At 44.5% G+C, this 23,687-nt stretch overlaps 1 protein-coding gene across 7 annotated transcripts in view; it reads right to left on the reverse strand.

Annotated features, from left to right (window-relative positions):
• The window catches only part of mrtfab (myocardin related transcription factor Ab), a 36,128-nt gene extending 12,441 nt beyond the window's left edge, over window positions 1-23,687 (reverse strand). For 2 of the 7 annotated variants that reach the window (XM_072373873.1, XM_072373871.1), the window contains exons 1-2: window positions 8,230-8,834; window positions 3,192-3,257 (exon numbers count right to left, since the gene is read on the reverse strand). In XM_072373873.1, coding sequence (XP_072229974.1) covers window positions 3,192-3,257; window positions 8,230-8,365 — 202 coding nt within the window. In that variant the 5' untranslated portion in view covers window positions 8,366-8,834. Of the gene's footprint in view, window positions 1-3,191; window positions 3,258-8,229; window positions 8,838-16,770; window positions 17,134-20,296; window positions 20,483-22,856; window positions 22,916-23,573 lie in introns of those variants that run through there. The other 5 variants (XM_072373877.1, XM_072373876.1, XM_072373872.1 and 2 more) reach the window with 5 other exon arrangements.

A 23,687-nucleotide genomic window follows, 5' to 3' on the forward strand; every position in this document is an offset into this window, starting at 1 on the left:
CACACCATTCACACTGTTTTGAATACAAAGCTTTATGCGTCAAGTTATCGCAGCAAATGTCAACATCAGAGCTTATAGAGTTGCCAGGCAGACAAACAAAGTAGGCCACTTTATTTGGGGAAGGATATCGGAGGGACAGCGGCAGTTACGATGATGCAACAGAGCAATCATCCGATTGGTCCGTCGGTCAAAGGCTGGTGAAATCTCTGCCAAGGGTGTGTTAGTGTGGAAAATCTGCTGGGTGTCAACTGTCTGTGTGCCGCAGAGGACTGGGTGGAGGTCGGAGGTATTCCTTGTGTCACGAGCCCTGAAGTTCAAGGAAGACCTACATACCAGTTGTGATGTAACCAGTGGTGGGAAGCACCATGAAATGAAAAGTGAAGCAACATGAAGATGCTCAGAAATGCCCCTTTGAATCGACCTGTGCTCGTTGCAAGACCTTTTTGACGTGTTGAAGAAGAAAATCCCGAACTTTCAGGTCATACATGCTTCGGGAACACGTGAGTGATCCTCAGTGATGATTCGTTATCAGTCAACAGCTCATCATTTTTACCACTCCACCACATGACATGAAAACATAAATCATGTCAAGACACTGGACCATTGTTATTCAGAGATCTACAGCGGCCATTTTAACTCTCACGAGCCAGCAAAATGACTCTTATTTTTGTAGTCTTCTGTGGAGAAAAAAAAACATTGCAGAAGGAGGCAGGTCAAGTTCCTTGCTCAAGAACAACCAGACAGCAGTTAGGGTGGAAAGTTACTCATTCACACCGCCTTCAGCTGTAAAAACCAGTGTGAAGGCTTGATGCCACAGCAGGAACTGGCCATACTCGGCTCCCACTCCTCTCTGTATCCTCTAAAGCTGTGAAACACAGTTACAAAGCCATTGTGATGATATCAAAAACATTTGAGTCGGGATGCTCAGTCTGTAAAAGAAACATTTTCGTGATTTTGGTTTTCCTCGTTTTAAATGTGACAAACTGCTTCTCTTTTAACAATAGAAATTTAATCAGGTAAAATAACCATAGCCATGTGGTGGAATCTTTCCACTGCTTTATAAAGCCAAACGGATACAAGGTTGATGTGGTCACCTGGAGGGTAGCTGATGACCAGCTCCACTTCTTTTGGAATAGAACAGGTTTCCAGAGGTGGGTCTTAAGATTTGTCTTATAAAAAGAGAGAGTTTGCAGCATTTCACAGCCAAACAGGGAGCTCTTTTAGCGGAGAGGGGAGGAAACTCTAAAAGCTCTGCTTCCCATTCTAGTTCTAGAAATTCTTGGCAACACGAGCAGACCAAGCTGAAGCGATCAGCGCCCTTGGTTTTCACTTTTCTTTAAGCTTTCATTTTCATAACACAACAACTTCCATCAAAGCTGATCAGAGTCAATGTGAGTTAGGAGAAGAGGGCTTTCCTACAATAAACCTCTTCAGTGAATTGCATGATCTTTACTGCTCTACATTCAAAAAGAGGAGAAAAAAAACCCCAGCTGTCTAAATCTAACCGAAACCCGCGTCTCTTGTCTCTGCCTGAATTTTGTGTTTGTTTGTTTTTTTTTACTCTTAGGAGTAGCTTGACCAGCAAAATATTCTACCAGTACAAGCTGATCCCAGCACAGCAACGGTCTGGCATGAGGCCTGTTGCAGTAGGAGGACACAGAGATTTACTGTAACTAATAAACGGCTGAATGCGAGACTCCGCGCTGTCGACTAAAACAAGCCCTGGGTCTGCTCCAGGAGTGTATTCTTTTCGCCTCGGCCATAAATTTGAAGCAAACTGAGCTAGATCAGTGACATTTGGGGCTTTTTTAGTGGACTAGTTACTGCCAACTTTGTTTTTTTTTTGTTTTTTTTACAGCCGGTCAGATAATAGCAACAGCAAACAGCGAAGCCATTAAAATTCAATGAGATGCTGTTCTGGATTGGAAGTTGTTCTGGTATCCAGGAAAACATGCATCTATTTTCACATCTGCTCCTCTTGAGATGCACCTACAACATTTCCTCAGATAAAACTGTGAACCGATGAATAAACAAACGAATAAATATAAAAGATATGGTCCAGACGCTGCTGCATGGGGTACACTTGCAGATACGATGGGCTCCTTTACGCTTGTTCAATGATGCACTGTGTATCTTACTGTCAGATCACACTTGATAACGAGCACTGTTTGCAGATATGGCCCAGAGGTGTAAAAAACAAGAAGCAGTTGTTTAGAGACATTCATTAGACCTTGCTCTCCTTGTCGAGAGTGAGTCACCGCTCACCACCAGTATTTACATTGTGATAAAACATGATAAAGCAGCTTTAAACTAAAACACGACCCAACACACAAACCAAATATAATATAAAATACCTTCTTCTAACACGAGCCTGCGCCAGGCATCTTTTTTTACCTTGTGCGATCGAGGTAAATGAAGGCACATGTCAGCATTAGGTCCCTTTGTAGAATTACTCCAACCACTCGATGACTTATAATTAATTATCAGAGGCATTGTGCATTAGGCTGAGTGCTGGCTGAAAATGTAACAGGCTTGCGTAACTTTTGACAATGAAACAGGAGAAATTTTAAGAAAAAAAAAGAAAAAAAAAAGAAGACATCTGCCACTTGTTGTGTGCGGAACTCTCGAAACAGGAAGTGGATCGTAAAGAGGAGGAAGCTGTCCTATTTGATAACACCAAGTGGTGCTGAGACACAACTAAATATGACACATGCAGATAAAAGCTGACATTTTAAGCAGAAACGTCAAAGAAGGCAACCTTCACAAAACTGTATCTCAACATACAATAAAACATAAGACCGCACCATTCGCAAATGTATCAAAGCCAATTCTAGCTTAAGATAATCAGATATGCGACAGAGTGCGGCTAAAACAACCATATACATACACACCATTACTAGTCCAACGCCGGAGCAGGAAAGGGTTAACACTTTGACCTCGGCTCAGGGGCACCGACACATTGCCCCAGTCGTCTGCATGAAGTGTCATAAATAACATCACGATCATCTAAACAAGAATTCAAACTGTTTTGGGGTAAGATTGAACACTTATTCTAATATTCGCATCACTGGCAACAAATACGGCACTGCGCTATATGCATGTTCATGTTAATATGGAGCTATCGTCAATACAATGCAACATTTATGATTTCAGAGGGGGTCTGACTTTACATATTTGAAATGGAGACTTACGCGGCATGATCCCTTGACTGACCAGCTCCTCTCTTGTGCGTCTCTGCTGAAGCTTGAGCTGGAGGACTGCATGGAGACAGAGGAGGTGAGGAGAGAAACGAGAGAAGCAAAAGTCAGTGACGGCTCATGAGAGTGAGAAACTGCAGGGATGGCGCTCTGAGCCTCGCGATCAGCAGTCCATCCGCCACCCTACGGTTAAAAAAAAGCACTAAAAAGGGACATAAATGTTTTCAGACTGACATGAGGGCGACTTGCACACTCTAGCAGCCTGTTCATCCTCCAATTTCCCCTTCTTTTTTTTTCAAAATCACATTGAAGGCGGGTACAAAGTGGGTGTGGACAGACTACTACACTCTTCCTGTTTCTGGGTCTTTTTTTTTTTTTCCCTTCTTCCTTTCTATGTACAGAAGTGTGTTAAAAAAAAAAAAACTAAAAAAAACCCCAGCAGTCACTCATCTGAGTCGGTGAGAGCCAAAAGGCAAATGCAGCCGAAATGATGTCAGAAAGTACGGATGGAGAAGAAAACAATAAAGATGACAAGGCGGTCTGTAAGGAGACCAACATTGATTAGAAAAAAAGCGGAATACGGGCCGCCTGCAAAACAGGAAGCACTTGTTATATAAGCAAGAAGCCGGGTGAGAGAGTTTCAAAGAACACAATGCTTGGCAAAAAGAGCTGGACCATGTTTGACCTTTGGGTGCACATCGAATGTCAGTCGTCTAATACTTGTCATGGTGCTTTCTAGTCAAACTAATGGCACAAATCAACCCTGACGTGCCATTAGCCTTCACTGTAGCCTCATTACAACACCTTAATGTAAGATTGGATATCAATTAACAGTGAATTATGAGTTAAGATGAGGGCAAGAGTAGAGAATAAATACTTAAAAAATGGAAGGCTGCAGAATCAGTGCCCCGTTTTTCACAGTATTTCTTCCTCATCGGTTTCAACACACTGGCACACATTGAGGGAAGTGATCTGAACTCCTCAGTCTGCCACACAGACCAAAAAAAGCAATCACCGACCACGACAGAAATGCACTGAGAGGCTGCAGGGCCTGTTTGTGGTGTGAAAGTTACTTTTTAAAAGTTGTTGAGCAACCGATACGGCACTATCCTTCCACTGTGCTTCTTGGCAGGAGCCCGTTGCTATTTTAAAACTGATGAGAGACTTACTTTCCATCTATGTTTCAGTTAAGAGAATTAAGTCAAGTCAGGAGAGAAACGAGTGTGTTGATGTTAATACTGACTACAACAAACAGTCAGATGAGGCCCTTGTTTTATATGTGACAGTTGTCCTTGTTGAAAGGGGGTGTGTGTGTATGTGTGTGTGTATGTGTGTGTGCGCATGTGTGATGTGGAACACGCCGCTGAAGATTCCCAAAGATTTCTGGCTAGAGTTATGTCTGCTACTTTGAGGACAGGCAGCACCTGTTCCTTCCCAGTTACAAAGTGACATCATTGGTGCGCGCAGGCCAGCTAACCAGTTAGCCGCCGCTCTGCTAGCCCTTTATGACAAGCCATTCAGCGACACTGCAAGTCCCCTGAAATAATGTCAGAGCCTGCACTTCTAAATGTCACTCTCTGGCTCTTACTGCTCCACATGTTCAGGTATCAGTCTAACACTAGAGCCTCCACCCTGGGAGTAATAACGCGTCAGGTCACATTCAGCAGCGTAAACACGGCCCGGCAAATTCATGTACATGTTGAACTCGTGCAGCGGCCAAAGGATTAATGTTACCCTGGTGCCGGACACATGGGGTGCCTAAACTTGTACATACACACACACACACACACACACACGCCACTTGCCATTTCCAGGGAAGAGGTTTATTCTAGGAAAGAGAATCTTACACTTTGCCTCTATGACCCCTCCAGACATTCGAGTTGCTTATTTATTCTCTCCTGTGCTCGTTCTTGTTCCCCTTTTTATTCCTAAGCTCTGATGGAGCTCTGGGGAGTGAACTTAGAAGCCCAATTTCTGTACAGTAGTTTAGTCCAGTGGCAATACCGGCTTGTAATGTCCGACTATAAAGTATCATTGAGGAAGTGACAGCATGCAAGTTTCCATTACACTACAATTATTGTGTCACTCCAACTTTTAAAATGCACAGAAAACATGTAAGGCCGGCTGATGTTGTACAAAATTAAGCTTCACAAAACCAGACTAAGGCACTGAGAGTCCTGTGTTTAAGCTCAGCTAGACTCAAATGTGACTGCTCTCCATCCCATATCCAACTGTTTCTTTTGTCAGACGGCTGAATGTGTCAGAAACTGTGACTGAAAATCAGCCCATTTAGATTACATGCTAAGTCGCAGTCGGCATACTTAACATGGACAATGATTCCCCACAGAAAACGCCAGCGGTGGCAGAATGTCTTGAATGTTTTTCTCACGCAGTCCGACATACTTAAGCCAATGACTTGGTTCTGCTCCCGTACATGCAAAATGTTACAGGAAACACGCTCCAGTTAAAAGGCCAAACCTGAGCTGCAACTACAGATCCACTCCACTACAGTGTTAAAAAAATTAATAAATAAGAAAAACTAAATCCAAGCAGGGAGGTGAATAAAAGACAAAACACACGTGGAGATTGTGAACCGTTCCTCCTTGAATCATTAACTCATAGTAAACTTGATGTGGGAGACAAGTCCTGCGCTGACATTGTTTAGGTGTGCTTTTGTATTTCAGATTAGGTTATTTTTCAGCACTATAAAGATTTCTTTCTAAAGTGTTTTACCTCAGGATCTGAAATCTTTATTTGATCTAATCATATATTCTCATTAAGATGGAGCTTTCTTTTCCAAAAGAGGGATCTAACTACATGAGAAAAGCACAAAATCAGCATACAGACAGTACGGCTGAGGCCCCATAACCACATGAAACAACAGTAGTATTATTGATGAGCTGTTAATCGTTAGAGGGTAAACATGAGAGCGTGTCTTTTTCTTATGGGGACGCACTGTGACCTAAATCAGGTTTGAAAGCCGTTGGTTAATTTAAGAAAAGGACGAAAAGGCAGGGCAATTTTATTGGGATACTAGGCCACAGCCGAAGCCTGCCTCCGTAGTCATAAAAAGCTAGAGTGAAGGAACACAGAGCGCGGCAGGAAGACAGCAGAGATAGCAACATTTACAGATTTTAGATGAACCAGAGGAAATGACTGTAAAACCACAGTCTGCTGGCTTTCTAAAAAACAAATTGCTCATTCAATCAAACCTGTGATGTCAAAGCTTTAGCCCGAAAAAGCTTTTTAGGAGCTTCTGTTGCTTGAATAACGATAAAGGTGTAATTTCAGGCAAGCTCGGTGTTTCAGCCTTGCAAAGAGACCGTCAATCACTACAGAAAAGAGCGAAATAAGCAAGACAGAAAACAACCCAAGGATTACAGGGCAGGGATAGAGAATCATTAGAGGAGGTAAAAGAGTTCGGTGAGGTGGAGCAGGGACGCTGGTGGCCAACTGGGCTAATCCTGCTGCGCTCGTGTGTCAGTCGATCTGATTAAACATGTCTGACTTGGTCACTGTCCCCAAAGACCCCTGGCTTGACACAACTAAGCCTGAACACGTGGCAACACAGCAGCGCAGATAGAGGCTAAATGATTCATGCCCAGGATGGCTGAGGAAGTGGGCACACGCAGCAGGAAACAATCCCACCCAACTAAACCCTCAAAGAGTCTGGCTCTCTGATAGGCTGCGACACTTGGAGCTGGCTTTGGAAACATTCCGCGTGCGAGATGCCACCGAGCGTGAGCTCATCGTTTGCACGGTTCGACTGCATCTGTCGAGCAGAATGACGAAAGCGGCGCCTGACCAAGTCAAATGTTCCAAACAGCAGCGAGAAGGGAAAGAAGCTAGAGGGCCGGAACGACACAAGGTTTAGGCCATTCACACCTTGGACTGGCTCCCACCGCGCCGCACTGCTGCACCATGCCAAAGAGCCAGATGACAATAAGAGGAGGTGTTGTGAATACTAATCATCTTAAAGTTCAAGGAACGTGAGTCAAATTCCCAAAGCACACATGGCAAAAAGCAGGCCTGGTAAGTGGCTGCGGTATGGGCAGCAGCAGTGTCATACGTCAGCTTTGCTTATTGTTCAGTAAGTATCCTTTCTTATTTATGTATTCCCCTTTGCTCCTCGATCTTAGTGACTCTAACCTCGCAGGAATGTTTTATGTCGTCTGGAACTCTGGCCCGTGCTCATAATGCTGCTTATAAACAAACTTTTTTTTTTCTCCTTTTCACTGCCGCACTAACACAGACCATACCAAATTAGGCTGTAATATCAGTTTATTATAAAAGGTCAGCGTCGGCTGGCCTGATTCTGTGGAAGCCCTTTACGAACCACATCTAAAGTGTCACCCTTTTGCTTTTAATAACATAAAGCGATCCTGTTGAAACAAAACATGTGAAACGTCAAATCCTACGTGGAATGTTTTAGAAATATTAGATCCAATGCCACTAGCTCCGATTGGGTTGCAATACAGAGCAACTCCGAGGGGGTTTTGCCCACTAGTGGTGCTACGGAGCAATGTTTTTACAATCGTGTCTCTGTTTTCTTTGGTAAGATGCTTGATCAGGCACATGTGAAATGGTGCAGCATACTGAGAGAAACACAGAAGAAGAATACTGCTAGCAAGTCAAGCTGCCTGCAAAGGACGTGGATAAAAAAACGGGGGGGGAAAGCTGTGGAGCCCTAATATGCTTTTAGACTTCATTTAGAGAGTGATAACTGCAAACTTAAACTTGATCGTCTGCATGAAAACGTTACCAAGCTATGAGCAATGGGACTGGAACACCAGTCACTTCCACACGCAGCTGCTCACATATCCTTTACTTCAAACAGTTTTCTCTATTGAAAGAATTTCTGAAATTATAACCTCTAAGACTTCCTTCTGTCTTACACACACACCAGGAAACCAAATCTCCTCAATAACTATGAAGCCATAAAGCACTGATATTAAAATCTAGACCGAGGCCCAGGAACACAACTAATATCAGATATCTTGCTACTGTCGATGTGCAACTCTAGATCGCCCACCTTCTTTCAGGCTGTGGTAGACGAGTCTGTCATGATCCATGTTCAAGCCTGCCTTCTCCATGTCATCTGCCATTGGAGGAGAGTCCAGGGGGGAGGGTTGAAATGACAGGCAATGGTTGGTGTCCAGCATTATCATTCAGAAGTGAGATCAATTACTTGGTAAGCATTGAACTGTGCTTTCAAAAGTGGTCCTCCTCTAAATCTCCAAATGTTGGCTGTATCGATAAAGAGGGGAAGACAGTAGAGTCCTTGGTGTGTCAGAGGCTGTCCCTACAGCTCGCTGGCCTCTTCATCCATGGGCAGAAAAAAATTTTAAATGCTTCGGACAACTCCCATACGAGTCAAAGAATGTTTCCTTCCAAATTAGAACGCAAGGAAAAGTACTGGTGCTGCCTCGGCTCTTCTCTTCTCTCCCGGTCCGTCCCCTCTGTATCAGAGAGATCGATTGGTCTGCCTCAGCTTCTTTCCCTCTCTCTTCTGCCTCCTGATCTCTCCCCTCTTTGCAGTGGCAGCCGGCGAGTCACGACGGCACCGTTCTGCGGTTTCCCAGAGAGTTGGGAGTAAATAAATCCGCAGGGCGAGCCGCGGACAAAAAGAGCACGAGAGCGGAGGGGAGGAAACTGAAAAGAGGCCAGCGGCAGAGGAAGAGAGGACAGCAGTGAGCTCGGCTGAGAGAGTCCCCAGTGAGGCTGCTTTGGTTGCAGCTCCTCCTGAATCTCACACACACGCGCACACGCACACACACACACAAGCAGTGACTGTTGCTGATAAAGTTCTCCTGCTCAGCTGTTGCCATTCATTCACGGTTCCAAGCTCAGGGGGGCTGCCACATGCAAACCTCCTCCCTGATGAACACAAGCACGGTATACAGACCAAAATAACTTAAACGCCGTCTGTGGCCACACAGGCTTCCCTTAAAGATAGTGACTCAGGGAAACAGTTTTTAATGGAATTGTTAAAGTGGCAGGAGCTGTTCTCTGGGATGACCTCATCCAACAATCATCAACCTTTGTCAAAGACGCTTGTGTAAATCTGATACCGGGATGAATCACACTGACTGATCGATTGACACACAATCGCCACTAAACTTTGGCAGTGTTTTCTGAGCAGTCTGCCCTTGAGTAAAGGCTGTTTGTTCATGACTCACACCAGGAAATTGTTTCAGACAGTTAATGAGACAGGAAGAAAATCGGATGTATCCCAATCTTGTCTAAATAGTCCCTGATTCATGTGCAGCCCAGGTTCTAACACTGTTACTGTCGGTGGCCCCGGCAGAATTCTGATGGTAAACGCCCCCCACCCCCCGGTGGTCTGTTTTAAATAGCACGGCCAGCTGGCAATAAGGGGGCTATATTCAGCTTGGTATCACCTGTGCGTTGGCAGTCTAATGTTACTTTGGGGCACACATATATCCCAGCCTACAGATACAAAAGAGAAGGTTAAGCCTCACTTCCTTGGACTAAACCAATGTTCTATGACATACCTTTGTATAAATACAGCACAGAGAGTTCACTTATTAATAAAACAACAGCCTGAGCAGAAACACCTGAATTTAAACATGCAGGTGACGGAAAGCACACCTGAAAACTCAGACGACACCTTGAACAAACGGTGTCTGGTAACAACAATTACTGTCTGTTATGAGTGTGAGATTAAAGTCCACCTGCTGTTATGATTTTCAGTCTGGGCAGGAAGCTCAGAGATGACACACGCCGGGATTAGGACGTCAGTGTGTGGGCTGAACTAATCTCAGCAACACACACAAACTCAACAAACTGAAAAGTGCTTGTTTTCATGTTCATGCCACGTAGCCCTACTGGATCCCAACCTGTTCCCCGTTCGACCCACTGTATATTCAACATAACTACAGCCCAACGGTAAATTCTGATTTATTTGATACATGTCATTGTTGCCCAGGCTGTTGGGCGAATGTGGCAGTTTGAGCACAGAGTGTTTATGGTTTTAGGGCTTTGCAGCCACAGTGTGAAGGGAAGTACATTTAACTGTTTCCCACCACTTGACTGCCCTCATAATTAGTAGTCACAGAATACACTTAGCTTTAACCAGTAGGCTACATGCTGACTAATGGTTTTTCAGAACCGTTTTTTAAGATATAATGTCTGACCACGTCAGAGATCACAAGTCATCCTGGCAAACCATGCAATTAAACTCAGTAAAAAAAAAAAAACACCTGTCACGGAGAAAAGGGAAGCAAAATATTGACACACACAATTTATAGCTATATAATTTAAGACACATAGCTGCTTACCTAAAATATTGTATATTAATGTGTGCCACATTTATGACAATAGCTCCGTCCCAACTAAGGTCAAAATCCTCCTTACACAAGTCAGTGGTAAAGAAGTCCCCAAACTAACGGAGATGAATCACCCGCAAAACAAACTGCTGTGCCGAATCCATCCAATAGATGCTGAGAAACACATCAGGGTCTAAGAAAATCTTTGCAGAATTGCAGACTACAGTTATAAATGTGTATAAGCTGTATACCTACAGAATATTTTGCAGGCTGGAATGAGAACGAAGTACTGCAGTCCCAGTAATTCAACCGAACGGTTGACAGTTCTGGCTTCAGGAACATTCCAGGAAAGCTATTTGACCCTGAACACTCTTATCTGAGTCTTATTTTATCTCTCACAGAAAACACATTGCTCGGAATTTTTCAAAAAGCATTAAAAAAAAAAAAAAAAAAAAACTTTTTGGTAAAGGCAGACATGGGAAAATGGTAAAAAGACCATTTGTTCCGATCACAGAGAGGAAGGATTGGAACGGATTATAAAGAAAGCATCCCAGTGTTTGGCTTAATGTATGTGCAGAGCAGCGCATTCAACCCCCTCACCCCGTCTAACCCCGTCTCACCCCGTCTCACCCCGTCTCACCCCTCCATCCCTTTTTCAATCCAGCTCCAGATTCCAGTCCAGTAAAAATCCCAGCCGCTTCCTAATCCTTTAATGATGTCTGAAAACGATACTCTGATTGTGGGGCAACCTGACCTTCTCTGCAAAGCGTGCACCAAATGATCCAAAACAAATAACGCTTTCCACAACACACCCCCCCAAAAAAATGTTGACATTGGAGCCCATTAGTCACAATATTGTCTCGACCCATCTTGGCCTGTAGTTGACAGAATATCTTCATGCTCTAAACCCTCCTTGTCAGTTTATTTCTGTGACTGTCTATGATGATCCGGCACCACTTCTATTCATTTTTAGTCAGCATATTTCAGTTAGATCTCCATCATTTCCTAACATTTACTTTATAAGGCCATCACATAAAGATGTGGGTGGGGAATTATGACATTAACACAATCTACTACATCTTTCTTTTTTTTTGTTATATCAATTATAAACCCGTCAAATACTTTGCTGGGTTTTAGAAGAACGTTCACGGCACGTTTCATCACTGAACCCGAGGAAGTAATTCACGCCGTACATGGCAAATATATTCATTTGTATTTTTCTCAACTGATGTGGAGTCTTTCAAATAACTAAGAAGTTTAGCACCAATACAAGGAAAGAAAGAAAACTGAACAACCAGGACAAGCATCAATCTGCCACAGGTTTGACCGACCATTAAAATTCCAGCTTTGAAAACAGAAGGTGTTTTTTCCCCTCTACTTCCTGGTTGCCCCCACCCGCTCCACCGTGGAATGTACCAGCACCCCCCCTCTGCATTTGGCCGGGACTCAACGCTGACATCAGACCGGGGATTTGTTAGCGGCCGTCCACCGACATTTTCAAACCGCAAACAGGCGAAGCCTGAAGAATTTATGTAATGACATTTGAACCGAGCTGATGTCACTGAGGCTCCTTGGAGCTCCGCGGCAACCATGTGTGCAATCACGAGGATAGGATGTGGAATTTAGCACAAAAACCCGAATGTAAACAATGCAACAGCAAGGCTGCACTTAATCACTTACTGCTTTCACTGTTTGTGCTTAAAGGAGAAAACTCACTGCCAGAGGCCGACTCTGTGTGTTGAGAGTTGGATTCTACAAGTTCTCTTGGGATACCAGATGAAGTTTAATCCCAAACTGGCCCGTCGGTTTCCTCTCTTTTCAGCAGTCAGACGGAACTCGTTGCAATCCCTCGCTTTTTAAAAAAAATACAAATAAATAAAAATCCTTTTTCTTTGCACAAATATGTAGGAAAAATACATTAAAAGAATTTGTGTGACGGCACAGAGTGTAAAAAAAGTAAACCGTCATTACTTGAAAGGCCACTGGAAAGCCTTAAACTTCCAGATAACTCAGTCAGTCCCAGGAGTGAGATTAACGTTGACATATTTAAGCGGTCGATAATAGAAAACTACTTTATTTAAACTTCAGGGTTATTTTCTGTCAAACTGCAACTAAAGTTTGTATCCATCGTGATAAACTCGATAAGACTTAATAGAAACAGGCGCATAAATAAAAAGCCAAATGAGCTGAAGATAAAAACCTGAGGTTTTATCTTACCTGCAGCCATGCTGCTTTCCGTTGTAATCTGATTACACGCAACTCAAGCTAAAGTATGTCTGTTGTCCCACATGATCATCTGTAAGCCTGCAAACTGTCATTCAAATCTACTGGTTTACACATCTGTACTCCTGACAACGAGCTGCACACATGTTCAGTTCTCTCTGGAAATCACCGGGTCTGAAAGTGAACCTCTAACCTGAAGTTAGTGAACCTCTTCCTTTGCACTGCAAAAGGATGCCCTGAGACACGTGCTTCAGCCTCCATTCGGTCCTGCTGTTTCGGCGCATACATTCTAATGAGGTCAGAAAGACAAAAGGAGGACATATTTCCATATTTTTCACTGGACCTGATGCAAAATAGGTGCATTTTTTAGAAGAAAAGAAAAAATATGGAGCATTTTCTCACAGGACTGTAAGGCAAACAGATGAAAGATAATGATACCAAATGAAAGCCATTAAAATTTGGATTAACTTTGGAAGAAATTAAGAGCTCTGAGAGTCTCTTGTGAACTTCGTCAAAAGGTTCTTTGTTGACCAACCCGCAGCAGCACTGTCACATCGTGTCAATAAAAGAGGACCAGCTACACTGAACGGCCTGGAGAGAGAAGCTCATATGAAAGCACAACCGGAGAATTGACAAAAACAGAGCCGTGGTGGGGGGTGGAGGGCTGAGGTTGTGTTCAGCGAATCAGACTTTCACTGAAGAACAGAGTCTGTAGGAGCAGGGAAAACTGTACGGGCCCAGGAGGGGTGTTCCCTGCACAGTGACGATGGCTTCGGAGCAGACCATTACATAACTCGGACATCTGAAAATCATTTTTATGGTTTTTTCTGAAACCCTCCTGCCCTTCTTACAGTGGAAACGCGACTCTCTTTTTTCCATGACGACTGGTTTCCGTCTCATTCCTGCAAAGACTAACGGTTGGAGCTGGACAGAAATACTGCGCTCAAACTATTTCAGTGAGGATGAGGCCCTGCGCGCACGTTCCCGAGTCAGAAGGATCTTTCAGTTTGTAAACAAGAACGTCATTTTTTTTTTTTCTCTCTGAGCGTTTCCATCAGGCTGCTCTTTGAAATTTTACAGACCTCTTCCTTCTCCCATCTCCTCTTTCTGTTACTGTATAGTATAACGTCTAATAAAAGCCTGGCTGTGAATTTGCTTCAGCGTCAGGGGTTTTTATTAGACACGGACCTTTAATGGGGTCACAGGTTTCTAGCTTTTTTTTTTTTACATGTGGCCTGAAGCTTAAAAACAGAAGGTGGTGTGTTTTTTTCTTTTTTTCCTGTTTTATTTTGCAAATATCCACTTAAAAATCATGCAAAGCCTTCTTGATCTATTCAAAGCACTGTGCTCCAAGAACATTCTTTTGTCATGGGGAGGGTGGGACGGGTTGCAGATTTGGTTTATTGCTGATAAAATATCTCTCTTCCACAATTCTGATGCCTCTAAGTAATGACCTGCCCTCCCTTTTTCCCAGATTCCATTCACTGGAAGCACTTAAAACTGGACAGTTAGCCTGTTGAAAACAAGCTACAATATAACATGGCTGTGAAATTGTTTCATATACAGCCCAACAAATGCAGAGTGCAAAGTCTAGCCTAACATTTCCAGTTTTACTGTTGCTGTGATGAAGACAGAACCTCACGTCTGAGTCCCTAAAACGATCCACAAGCACGAGCGCGAAAGCTCAAAGCCCCATTCGCACATCTGAAAATGAGCGGGTTTGCACAGGATAATGTTTGGTTTGGTGTGTTTAGGGTTCTGCACTTTTACACGACCTCTTTCCAAAACATGCTGAGGCACTGCGGCTTGTGCTGTCATGAAATGTAACGCAAGGTTACCGATTGGGCAACATCTGTATCCACATCAGACAGAGCAGCTGCGGATGAGTGGAGTTTGAAAACAGAGGGAGGAAAAAAACAGAAAAGTGCGTCAGAGCTCATCTGCCTGGCACTTCTTGCTCTAAGGCTGTTCTTGACAACAGGAGAACATGCTGTGTGATACAGTGGATGCTGCGTGAGTGGGCTTGTACCTGTGGGTGTGCAGGCACCGCGTTCCTGTTGCTACGAGCAGACCTGCGCAGCTGATAAAGCGCTTTTTCTTTGGCTTAAGGCTACAAATCGGAGACAGGCTGCGAGCTCTGACTTCCCATTATCCAACAGGAATTTACTGGATCGCAAATCAAACATGTGGTAGCGTCGGAGCTTGCCGAAACACCGTGGAACACTGTGAAAACGGAAGGTTACCAGAGCGACGTGTCCAGGTCCCGACAGGGACACTGGGTGTGAAATGTGTGTGAGCAAGTCTCTGTAATGGTTAGTCATGCTCGGTGTGTGCGGATATGACATATTTAGGGTCCAAGCTTGTTGGGATTGGGATCATCTTTTTTTCCCCCTACTGTCATGTAAATGTATTGACTGAAACCATGTGATTTGCCATTGTTCATATTCAATCTTCGTAATGTTTCTGGCAAGCAAACGATGCAAAGCAAATGACATTACATGTGGTCAAGCTAGAGGTACCGTGAGTACAAAGCATTCTGTTGTTCCAGCCCTTTTATGCTGATCACATGCAATTCATTTTCAGGGTCTTATTGCAGTTTTGAACCTCTGGGGTTTTTGGAGATCGTCCCATATTGTGACGGAGTAAGAGGCGCTCGGGAGATGAGGCGCACAGCAGTCTGCTTGGACTGAAACGCCACCTTTATTGTATCCTTCCTTACGCCACATTCTACAGTGCTTCTTAATCTTTTCTTTCAGTTCTTAAATTCCATCTCCATTTATTCATTATCTCTCCTTATCACCACTCTTTCTTGCTATCTATCAATCTCCCTATCTATTCTTGCCCCTTCACCCCCGCCCTCCTACTCTCAGCCTGACACGGTGCCCTGGGGCCTCAGCTGCTGGCAGCCTCCCAGTCCGTTACATAACCGTACCACCAGCTCCCTGAATCACTGCTGGGCTAAACTAGCCTCAGCCAGGCTGCGTATCTTACCATCTCATCTTAAACCCCGCTCACAAGCGCGGGCACCTGGCTGCACGTACTCAGATTACATTAGCGGCATTAATCTGTGTAAGAAAAAGGATCGTTTCCACAACATGGATCACTCAAGCTCATCTACAGACCCTCATCTGTCATTATGGGTGGGTGTGATTCTTATCTGTTTAGTCTAAATGATGCAGGGCACTGCAATCCAAAGCCACGCAGATGGGATTTAAGTAGCTCCACAAACAAACACAGCTCGTTTTTCTTAAGTCTACGATGTCTCTGTACGTTGAAGACACACCCAGGCGTCCTGATAAATGAAAAGGTGAATAAAAAAATAAACTAATCGCTGTCCATGCTGTCTGCAGGCAGCGCTGCTGGAAGTGCCGTTTTGCATTTATCCCTCACAGACCTCCTTCTAGTCTCAGCGGTGGTAAGATGCAGCCTGTGTCCTGATCCTGGAACAGTCTGTTCTGACTGAAACGAGTGGCTCATTTCCACTTAAATCTGGAGCAGAGTCGGGGACGCCTCTAACCCCCCACCCCCAGCTCTGGACTCTGTCGGTGAGCCTGGGCTCTGTCCCTGTTCCTCCTCCCTCAGCTCCGTCTGGAAGCTGGCCCGTTGTCTTGAGTCAGTGCTCATGGAGAAGTGCTAATTTAGCAGGACAGTTGACAGCTGCTGAAAGTGAGGAGTGTCCTCCGTAAGAAAAAAGAAAAAAGAAAAAACAGACACCCTCAGGGGGGCACTCTGGCCTCACAACCCCGCCTGCTGCCTTTGCCCTCGGGACACCAATTCATTTATTTCCAGTTTACTCCGTTGTTCAATAAAATTCCTCATTTGAGGCTTCAGTTCCCAACGACAGCACATCATAACATATGTTTAAAAAAGTGTGACGAGTCTAAAGAGCACAATGTCACACTAAACTTTTGCAGCTGCGGTGCAGCGTAAATACAACTGACATATATACGGATACCCGCAAGCGCTCTCACACCCTTACTTAGCAAAATCCAGCTTAAGGTAGACTTTGCAGGTACCTTTTAGTCATTAAGTCAGAAGACGTGCACTCAAATAGGCTTTACCTGACAGGACGGTCATATCCCTCTGCACCATGCCTTAAGGGAAAGCTCCGCTGTCCTGGCTAGATTAGCGCTTCATACTCCACAGTCGGTAAAAACAAACCGTGTGATCAAACACAACAGCAGCAGAGAGCTAAAGAGACAAATGCCAGAGCGATTTCCCTTCGATCAGCAGCTGGTATTCCACAGGTAGCAGTGCACCTCGCACTCTCCTCTCTGGACTGTGTCTACAAGTGCGTGCACGCCCCGGCAGAGAGGGCGTGTGTGTGGGTCCGTGCCTTATTGCTCCTTGGGTAACAACAAGGTCCACCCATAGGTTCCAGTCTCTCCCTGTAGTTCCACCTCTCGTGCTACCATCTACTTCTTTTAAGCTCCTTTTAAGCTCCTTTTAAGAAAAGCCTTTGGTCACTCCTCTTCATTCTCCGGCAATTTAGAAATATGAACTATGAAAAAGTACAAACAAGCTGGTGCCAAGTCTCACCTCCTCAAGTACAAGTAGCACACCCCCTTTTTCTTGCTTTCCACCTTCCTTCGCTTTCTTTCTCTTCCCTGAGAGAAGTTATGCAATGCTGCCATTTCAGACGTAAACTCCCCCTCTTCTCCACTTCCCTGTCCTCCTCCTCCTCCTCCTCCTCCTCCTCCTCCTGCTACAGCTCGCACTCCCACACTCAAACCAGCTTCTCCGCCTCAAACTTTTCAATAGTCCTAACATTATCATAGCGTGATCATTGTTTGCTGCAGAGCACCTCAGAAGCGAGTTCAGAACTGGGAAGACAGGAAATGTAAACGGCTTTTAAGAGCCGTCGGTTTCAGCTGTCTTGAAACAAAGCTGATTGTTTCTCGGTCTTAACACACCAACACACACACACACACCAACACACACACACACACACACATACACACACACTCTCTGACATCCCTGAACATCTGTCTCTGATTCTCATCCTGAAACACATGTGAACTCTTGCTATATGTACACACACACACACACGTGTGTGTGTTTGACAATAACTCTCTGAGCACTGGTCCATTGCAGAGGCAGGAACATTGCTCAGTACACACATTGCACAACTGGCTGTCAGAGATAAAGCCTTACTGTGCTTTTACTGCCAAAAAGTATGCATGCCCGTGCGGTCACGTGCGGTGCATTTCTCCAGTGCTCCGAAAGCATGTCCGTGCCGTCTAAGCTGCAGGAGTGCCTGCATCGACACGTCTGCTTCTGACTGGCAGAATAAAGTGCAAGGAACAGTCCGACGAGAGCAGAGGCTGTTTAAATTTGGGAGTGGTGGCCTGAGGCTGTGAAAGAGTGCGTCTTCGGGTTTGTCTGTGAGGAGCATACGGTCCTATGACATGTAGTCACACGGCCACTCTTCAGCGTTTGTAAATGATGTAAACATCACTTGACACATCGTTTACCTGGCAGAACGTTTCTTCCTCTTTTATCTCATCTTATTAGCATGGCTACTTCCGTTTCTCGCATGTGTTATTGTGCCTGATGTCGTGCTTTCACTGCCTGCCACTGGTGAGTGACCAGCCCTACACATGGTAAATCATCTACTGGTCCAGTCTTGCCTAATCTCAAGACAAATCAGCCCCAGGTCACCAGACTGTGCCTCCAAAACAACAGGCAGCCAACGCCCTGCAGGGAACAATGGCCAATTGCACCATAGCGTGGGTGTATGTGTGTGTTCGAGTGTATTTAAGCAGAATTTATACCGTCCCACATTTGAGCAATCCACTGATATCTCTGCTTATCTAAATGACTGTTAGCTATCGTTTCCTGGTGGCAGAAATCTTCAGAAGCTTTACTGAGATACAAATGCTGATGCGCTCCAACGTCTTTGAATTTGATTCCCAATCTGGCGAGCGGATCAGATGACCTTTGATATAGGGTGGCATTTTTGGATAACGTACCAGAAAAACAGTTAATAATTAATAAAAAAGTTAATTCACTGATTATTGATCAGGTAAGCCAGTTAATAGGCTCCTGTTCATATCTAACTATTCTTCAGATAAGACGGGTTGTTATGCTTTAACTGCAGAAACTCAAACCAACTCAAATTCACTTGTAGCTTGGGAGCACGATACTGAAAGAACCAAAGACATAAATCGAGCCAACTCCACTTTTCCACCATGTTTGAGGCCAAAGGAAGCCGCTGCAAGCCACTCTCAAAGAGCCCCGCACTCCACGGTCTGAGCTTAGGTGACACCAGACACAAAACAGGCCCGCAGAGTGTCGAGTCCACGGAGCAGGCATGCAGCACACTTTAACCCACTATGGCAGGAAGTCTGTGCAGGGGAGCAGGGCAGTTAGGTCCAGGAGCGTCTTCACTCCCTTCTTTCTGAGGACTTTAAAGCACTCAGTGTTCTAGGTGCACACAGTTTCATCTCAGAACTTACTTTTCTTTTTGCCCGTCTTGCCTTCAGACGCTCTCTGAGGTGAGGGAATCTCTCTGCTCACAAATGAGCACGGCGCACAGGCACGTCTGACATTTAAATTCTTCCTTGATGAGAAGTGGGTTTTTTTCCACTTGGCCTCTTCTTATACAGGGCAACATACTCCCTAAACACACTTTTTCTTTTTTTTTTGGAGGGAATTTATGTTCATTTCTGTGACAGATAATTAGCCAAAACATAAAGTAGAGGCAGAAGCAGGAGTTGGGTGGCAAGATGTGTAGAGTGATTCTTCTGAACTGGCCAACAAGCGCTGACTAACAGCCAAGTTTATTTTCACTTTGGAAAAGTCGGAATAAAAGGCTTCAACTGAATAAACTAAGCCACAGATTGTTGCTCGAGGCCGGCGGTTGTAATTCAGTAGAAGAAGTAGATGCTCTAACCCCAAACAAACCTTACAGAAGGAAAAAAATTATCTCGGGTTAATCTGGGAAATCAGAAAACATCTGTGAAGATGGTTCAGTCGTGTGAGTTTAATGCTCAACAGTGCGGACCGAAGAAAAGCAGGCGAGTCGAATCATTTCAATCTTTGACAGGTCAGATCACAGGTCAAGATGTCTCCATTCCCTGCGATGCATCACAAGTCTTAAAAAAAAATTATAAATTAGACAAGAACCCCCTCAAGCAACCCACCATGCTGAGCCTTTTTCAACTCACTCACCTTCTTTTATTCACATTTTTTAAAACCAAAATGGCAAAGTAAACCCAGCTCTGAATGGGTAGGTGTGCGTTACTGTCCACATGTTGATATGGAAACATCTGATGGATAAAGAATAAGTAGCTGTTTGCAAATGGACTCATTTGGAAGCCGTAACTGTTTACGCAGCTATGGGAAGTTACCAGGTTAGAGATAAACCGTCTGCCCATCCAAAACAGTTCCTGAGACTGTTGTTCTGGCCCGTGGCTGATCGGACTGAGCGGTCAATAAAACTACAACTCCTGTCATAATGAAATAATACCTGCGGCAGCTGCTCTGACATCCATCCCAAACACAAAAACAACAAACACCACACCACACTGCCTTTGACAAACTCACGACGGAGAAAAACAAAACAAAACAATGGCGTGGTCTCACCGTTCTTGCGCTCCTGTAGAGGCAGCAGATTCGGAGCAGGCTGAAGCGACAGGTCCTGAAGCTCATTGGTCACAGCCTCGCTCTGAGGGCTCGGGGCCGAGCCTGGCGTCCCAGCAACTTCCATTGTGCCGGGACTTGGCTCCTCCCCTTTGTGTGAGTCTAACGTTGCCAGGGTGACGGACAGACCTCAAATAAAAAAAAATAATAATAATAAAATAAAAAAATTTCAATGCCTAATGAAAAGATCAGAATACACAGAGGCAAGAAACCACTAAACTGGGGTTTTACATTTAAAGGAGAAGCTGGTGAACTCTTTACATCATTTTTTTCTTCTTCTGTTGTGTTTCTGTTTACATTTGAAAGTTCAGGAATAAAGTAACCGATGGAAGTATGTCAGCAAGCCACAGCTTTTAAAATGAGTTCAATGAGTGCGGTGAACCAGTCGGTTTGTACCTCGTGAAGGCGTAGCAACTCTTTTTCCAGCTAAATGTGTCACATGGAAATAAAGTACTTCCAGGTCTAACCTCTGAGGCCCTCCATCCTTTCACTTCCTTATGAGATGTTCTCAACGAAGTCACACTTAAAAGGAACAATACCTGGTTCACAGGGAACTTTTACAGTCAAAAAGATAGTCCCTGGAAACCGAGTACCGTTCTCGCTCTCATTCGGTCTTGCACAAACAACTGTGGAAAGAGGAAGAATGCGTGGCTGTGGGCTGGGGATTAAATCTGCCATCAGGGGAGCATTTGCATGTTTGAGGATTTAACAACTGTTGCTGTAGCAGCTGTTTTAGAGAGGCCATTTATAGATTCTTTGGGTTAACTTGTTTGCGACCTTAGTGAGGTTTTCATACATTTAGCCGATCTAACAATGCACCGTCAGTCCAGAAGGAAACTCCTAAAGGAAGCTATAAAAAGTGGCGAGACGATTCATAAACCCTGGGTACAATTACAGATCATGACAGTTGATTTCAAAGCTGAAATGGTTTTTACTGAAAAACACCCTCCAAACAATCACTTTTTATCCATGTGTAACATCTGATTTCACCTCGGACAGCTCACACACAGTAAAGTCTCTAAATACACTTTATTACCACGTTATTAATATAGTTAGGTTCTGATATTGTTATTGGACTTTTTAATGTCGAAAACAAACATAGTGGGCGATTTTGACTAAATTTGACTAAGGTGACTACTGCTCTGGTACCAAAAAAAAAAAAATTGTTCCTGTAAGCCATGCCGATAACAAGCGAAACCTGACTGCCGTTCACACAGGGCCCGAAACACTGACATCGATTTGTTTGAAGATAAAAAAAAAAAAAAAACCTCGACTCAACTGTGTGCGTGACCACAGCGACAGAAAGAGCTGCACCTGCACTCTACAGCCAAGCTGCTAAAGCGCAGGTAAAGGGCTCAGTGAGCGAAGGGAGTCCGGCAGACATCACAGGCCATTTGGGGAATAGCATAAAATCCTAAGGTGGCTCACCGAGGCAGATCGGACTGTATTTATCTATACAGACGTAATCTGACATCAAAACTGAGTATTGTGTCTTTTTTTGTTTTCCTTACAGCAGAACTATTGTCCAATTACCTACACGCTGTGGCATGTGTCAAACTAAAACTACTCTACACTGATTTTAAAAGACTGATAGAAGGGTGAATAAAGGAAAAGGTGAAAAAGTATTTTATAAATCACACTAATTACAGCTCAAGCAGCAAAGGACTTTATGGCTGCATCAGCCCACCAGCAGGCCAATCCTCTTGGGCGTCTCCTAATCTAACTCACCTTCTGCCGAGGAGAGCTCTACCTGTGTTGCAAAGGCGTGTGTGAATTGTGCACATTGGGTTGGACCAGGAGAAGACCGGGCCAGAATTTTCTTGGCGGATTCAGAGCAGATAGAGACAGAGTGCGATCCTGACGGTGAAATTCTGATTTCCTACGAAATTTAATCACCGACTGTTCTCGAAACTAAACAATTGCCAAGAGGCGATGATTTAGTGATAAAAATACAACCGTGAGAGCCGCTGCGGCGACTAGGTGAGATAAAGCTCGCCAAGACGTTGTCAAAACAGCATGTGATCTCTACCTTAGTACAGAATGTCAGTTTGAGATGCGTATCTCTTGTCAACAATGTTGGAGGAAAGCATGTGTGGCTTTGTGCTGCTGCAGCTTTTAATCGCTCTGATCTGGCAGATCAGATGACACACCACACATTTAATAAACTTGGCCATTTGCTGGGTCAGAGATGCTCACTGCAGCATCAGTTACCTCCTCAGAACCTTCACAACAGATGGCTGCTGTTGAAACATGCTCCTGTGCAATGCGCTGAAGAAAGACACCCACATTCCTCTCAGCACGCCCACACTAGCCTCTCAGAAATACATGACAATTACAATGGAACACAAGAGAGGCACGCACGCCCTGACAGCTTTGCTTCTTCGTATGTGAGACACAGGAAAACCACTCGAACGAAACACATCGGCTCCCAGCTTTCAGGTGAAGGATGTGGCTACCGCCTGACCTGTAAACACACGGGTGGCAAAGCAGATTCGTTGCTTACCCGAGTTAGAAAACGTTGGAGCGTTCTCCCATTTCACCAGGACTGGGTTTTGAGCGGCTCTGTTGAAGAAAATAAGAGCAAAGCATCATCAGTAAAGGAAAAAAAACTGCGACCCCCTTCACCTGCCAGTTTATTGTCTTATTGCTGTCGTGTTACGCCACTGATTATGGTGGTAAACCGCAGTCAATTTGGACATGTGTGACATGAGCAAAATAAGAACCGTTGTCTAGTCAAAGTGGCTAAAAAGAGAATCATGACAGCCGACGATGTGGTCTGGAGGAATCCACGTTTCAGGAGGCCTCTGCACAGATGTCATGGGGCCGCAGCCGACAGCTGTCACTGTCCAAAACAGATCTACATGCTAAGCTATTGTTAGCTTGTCTGGGTGGGAGTTCACCTAAACATTCTTAGCACACGCTAAAGTCAGGCTGCAATAAAAGCCCCAAACAAACAGCATATTGTACATGGAATGCAAGCAACTACTAAAGTTACGAACTAAATGCCAACAGCGGCTCCATCTGAATTTTACTCGACTGACTGCAGACAGACACCCCAACTTAGCTAGCATCCGTTAGCATAGCATGGCAGTCAGACATTACCGCTAACCGCTTGCGAGATGCTGAGCTCTGTTCTTGACTGTCAGCGTTGCGGCTGCCTCTCATTTAACAGTGAATGCAGCTCGAAGACTGTCCACTAATTTAATATGTCCGTGCTTACTTATCATGTTCGCCCCTTGTATGTTGTGTCTGAGGATGAACGGCTTTGGCATCACATAGCCACTTCCGAATCACAAAGGAAACTTTAACCGGAAAGCCCTCCTCTGCGTGGAAC

Source organism: Leuresthes tenuis, unplaced genomic scaffold (genome assembly GCF_036924035.1).
Source record: "Leuresthes tenuis unplaced genomic scaffold, fLeuTen1.0.hap1 SCAF_20, whole genome shotgun sequence".
In the NCBI taxonomy this organism is placed as follows: domain Eukaryota; kingdom Metazoa; phylum Chordata; class Actinopteri; order Atheriniformes; family Atherinopsidae; genus Leuresthes; species Leuresthes tenuis.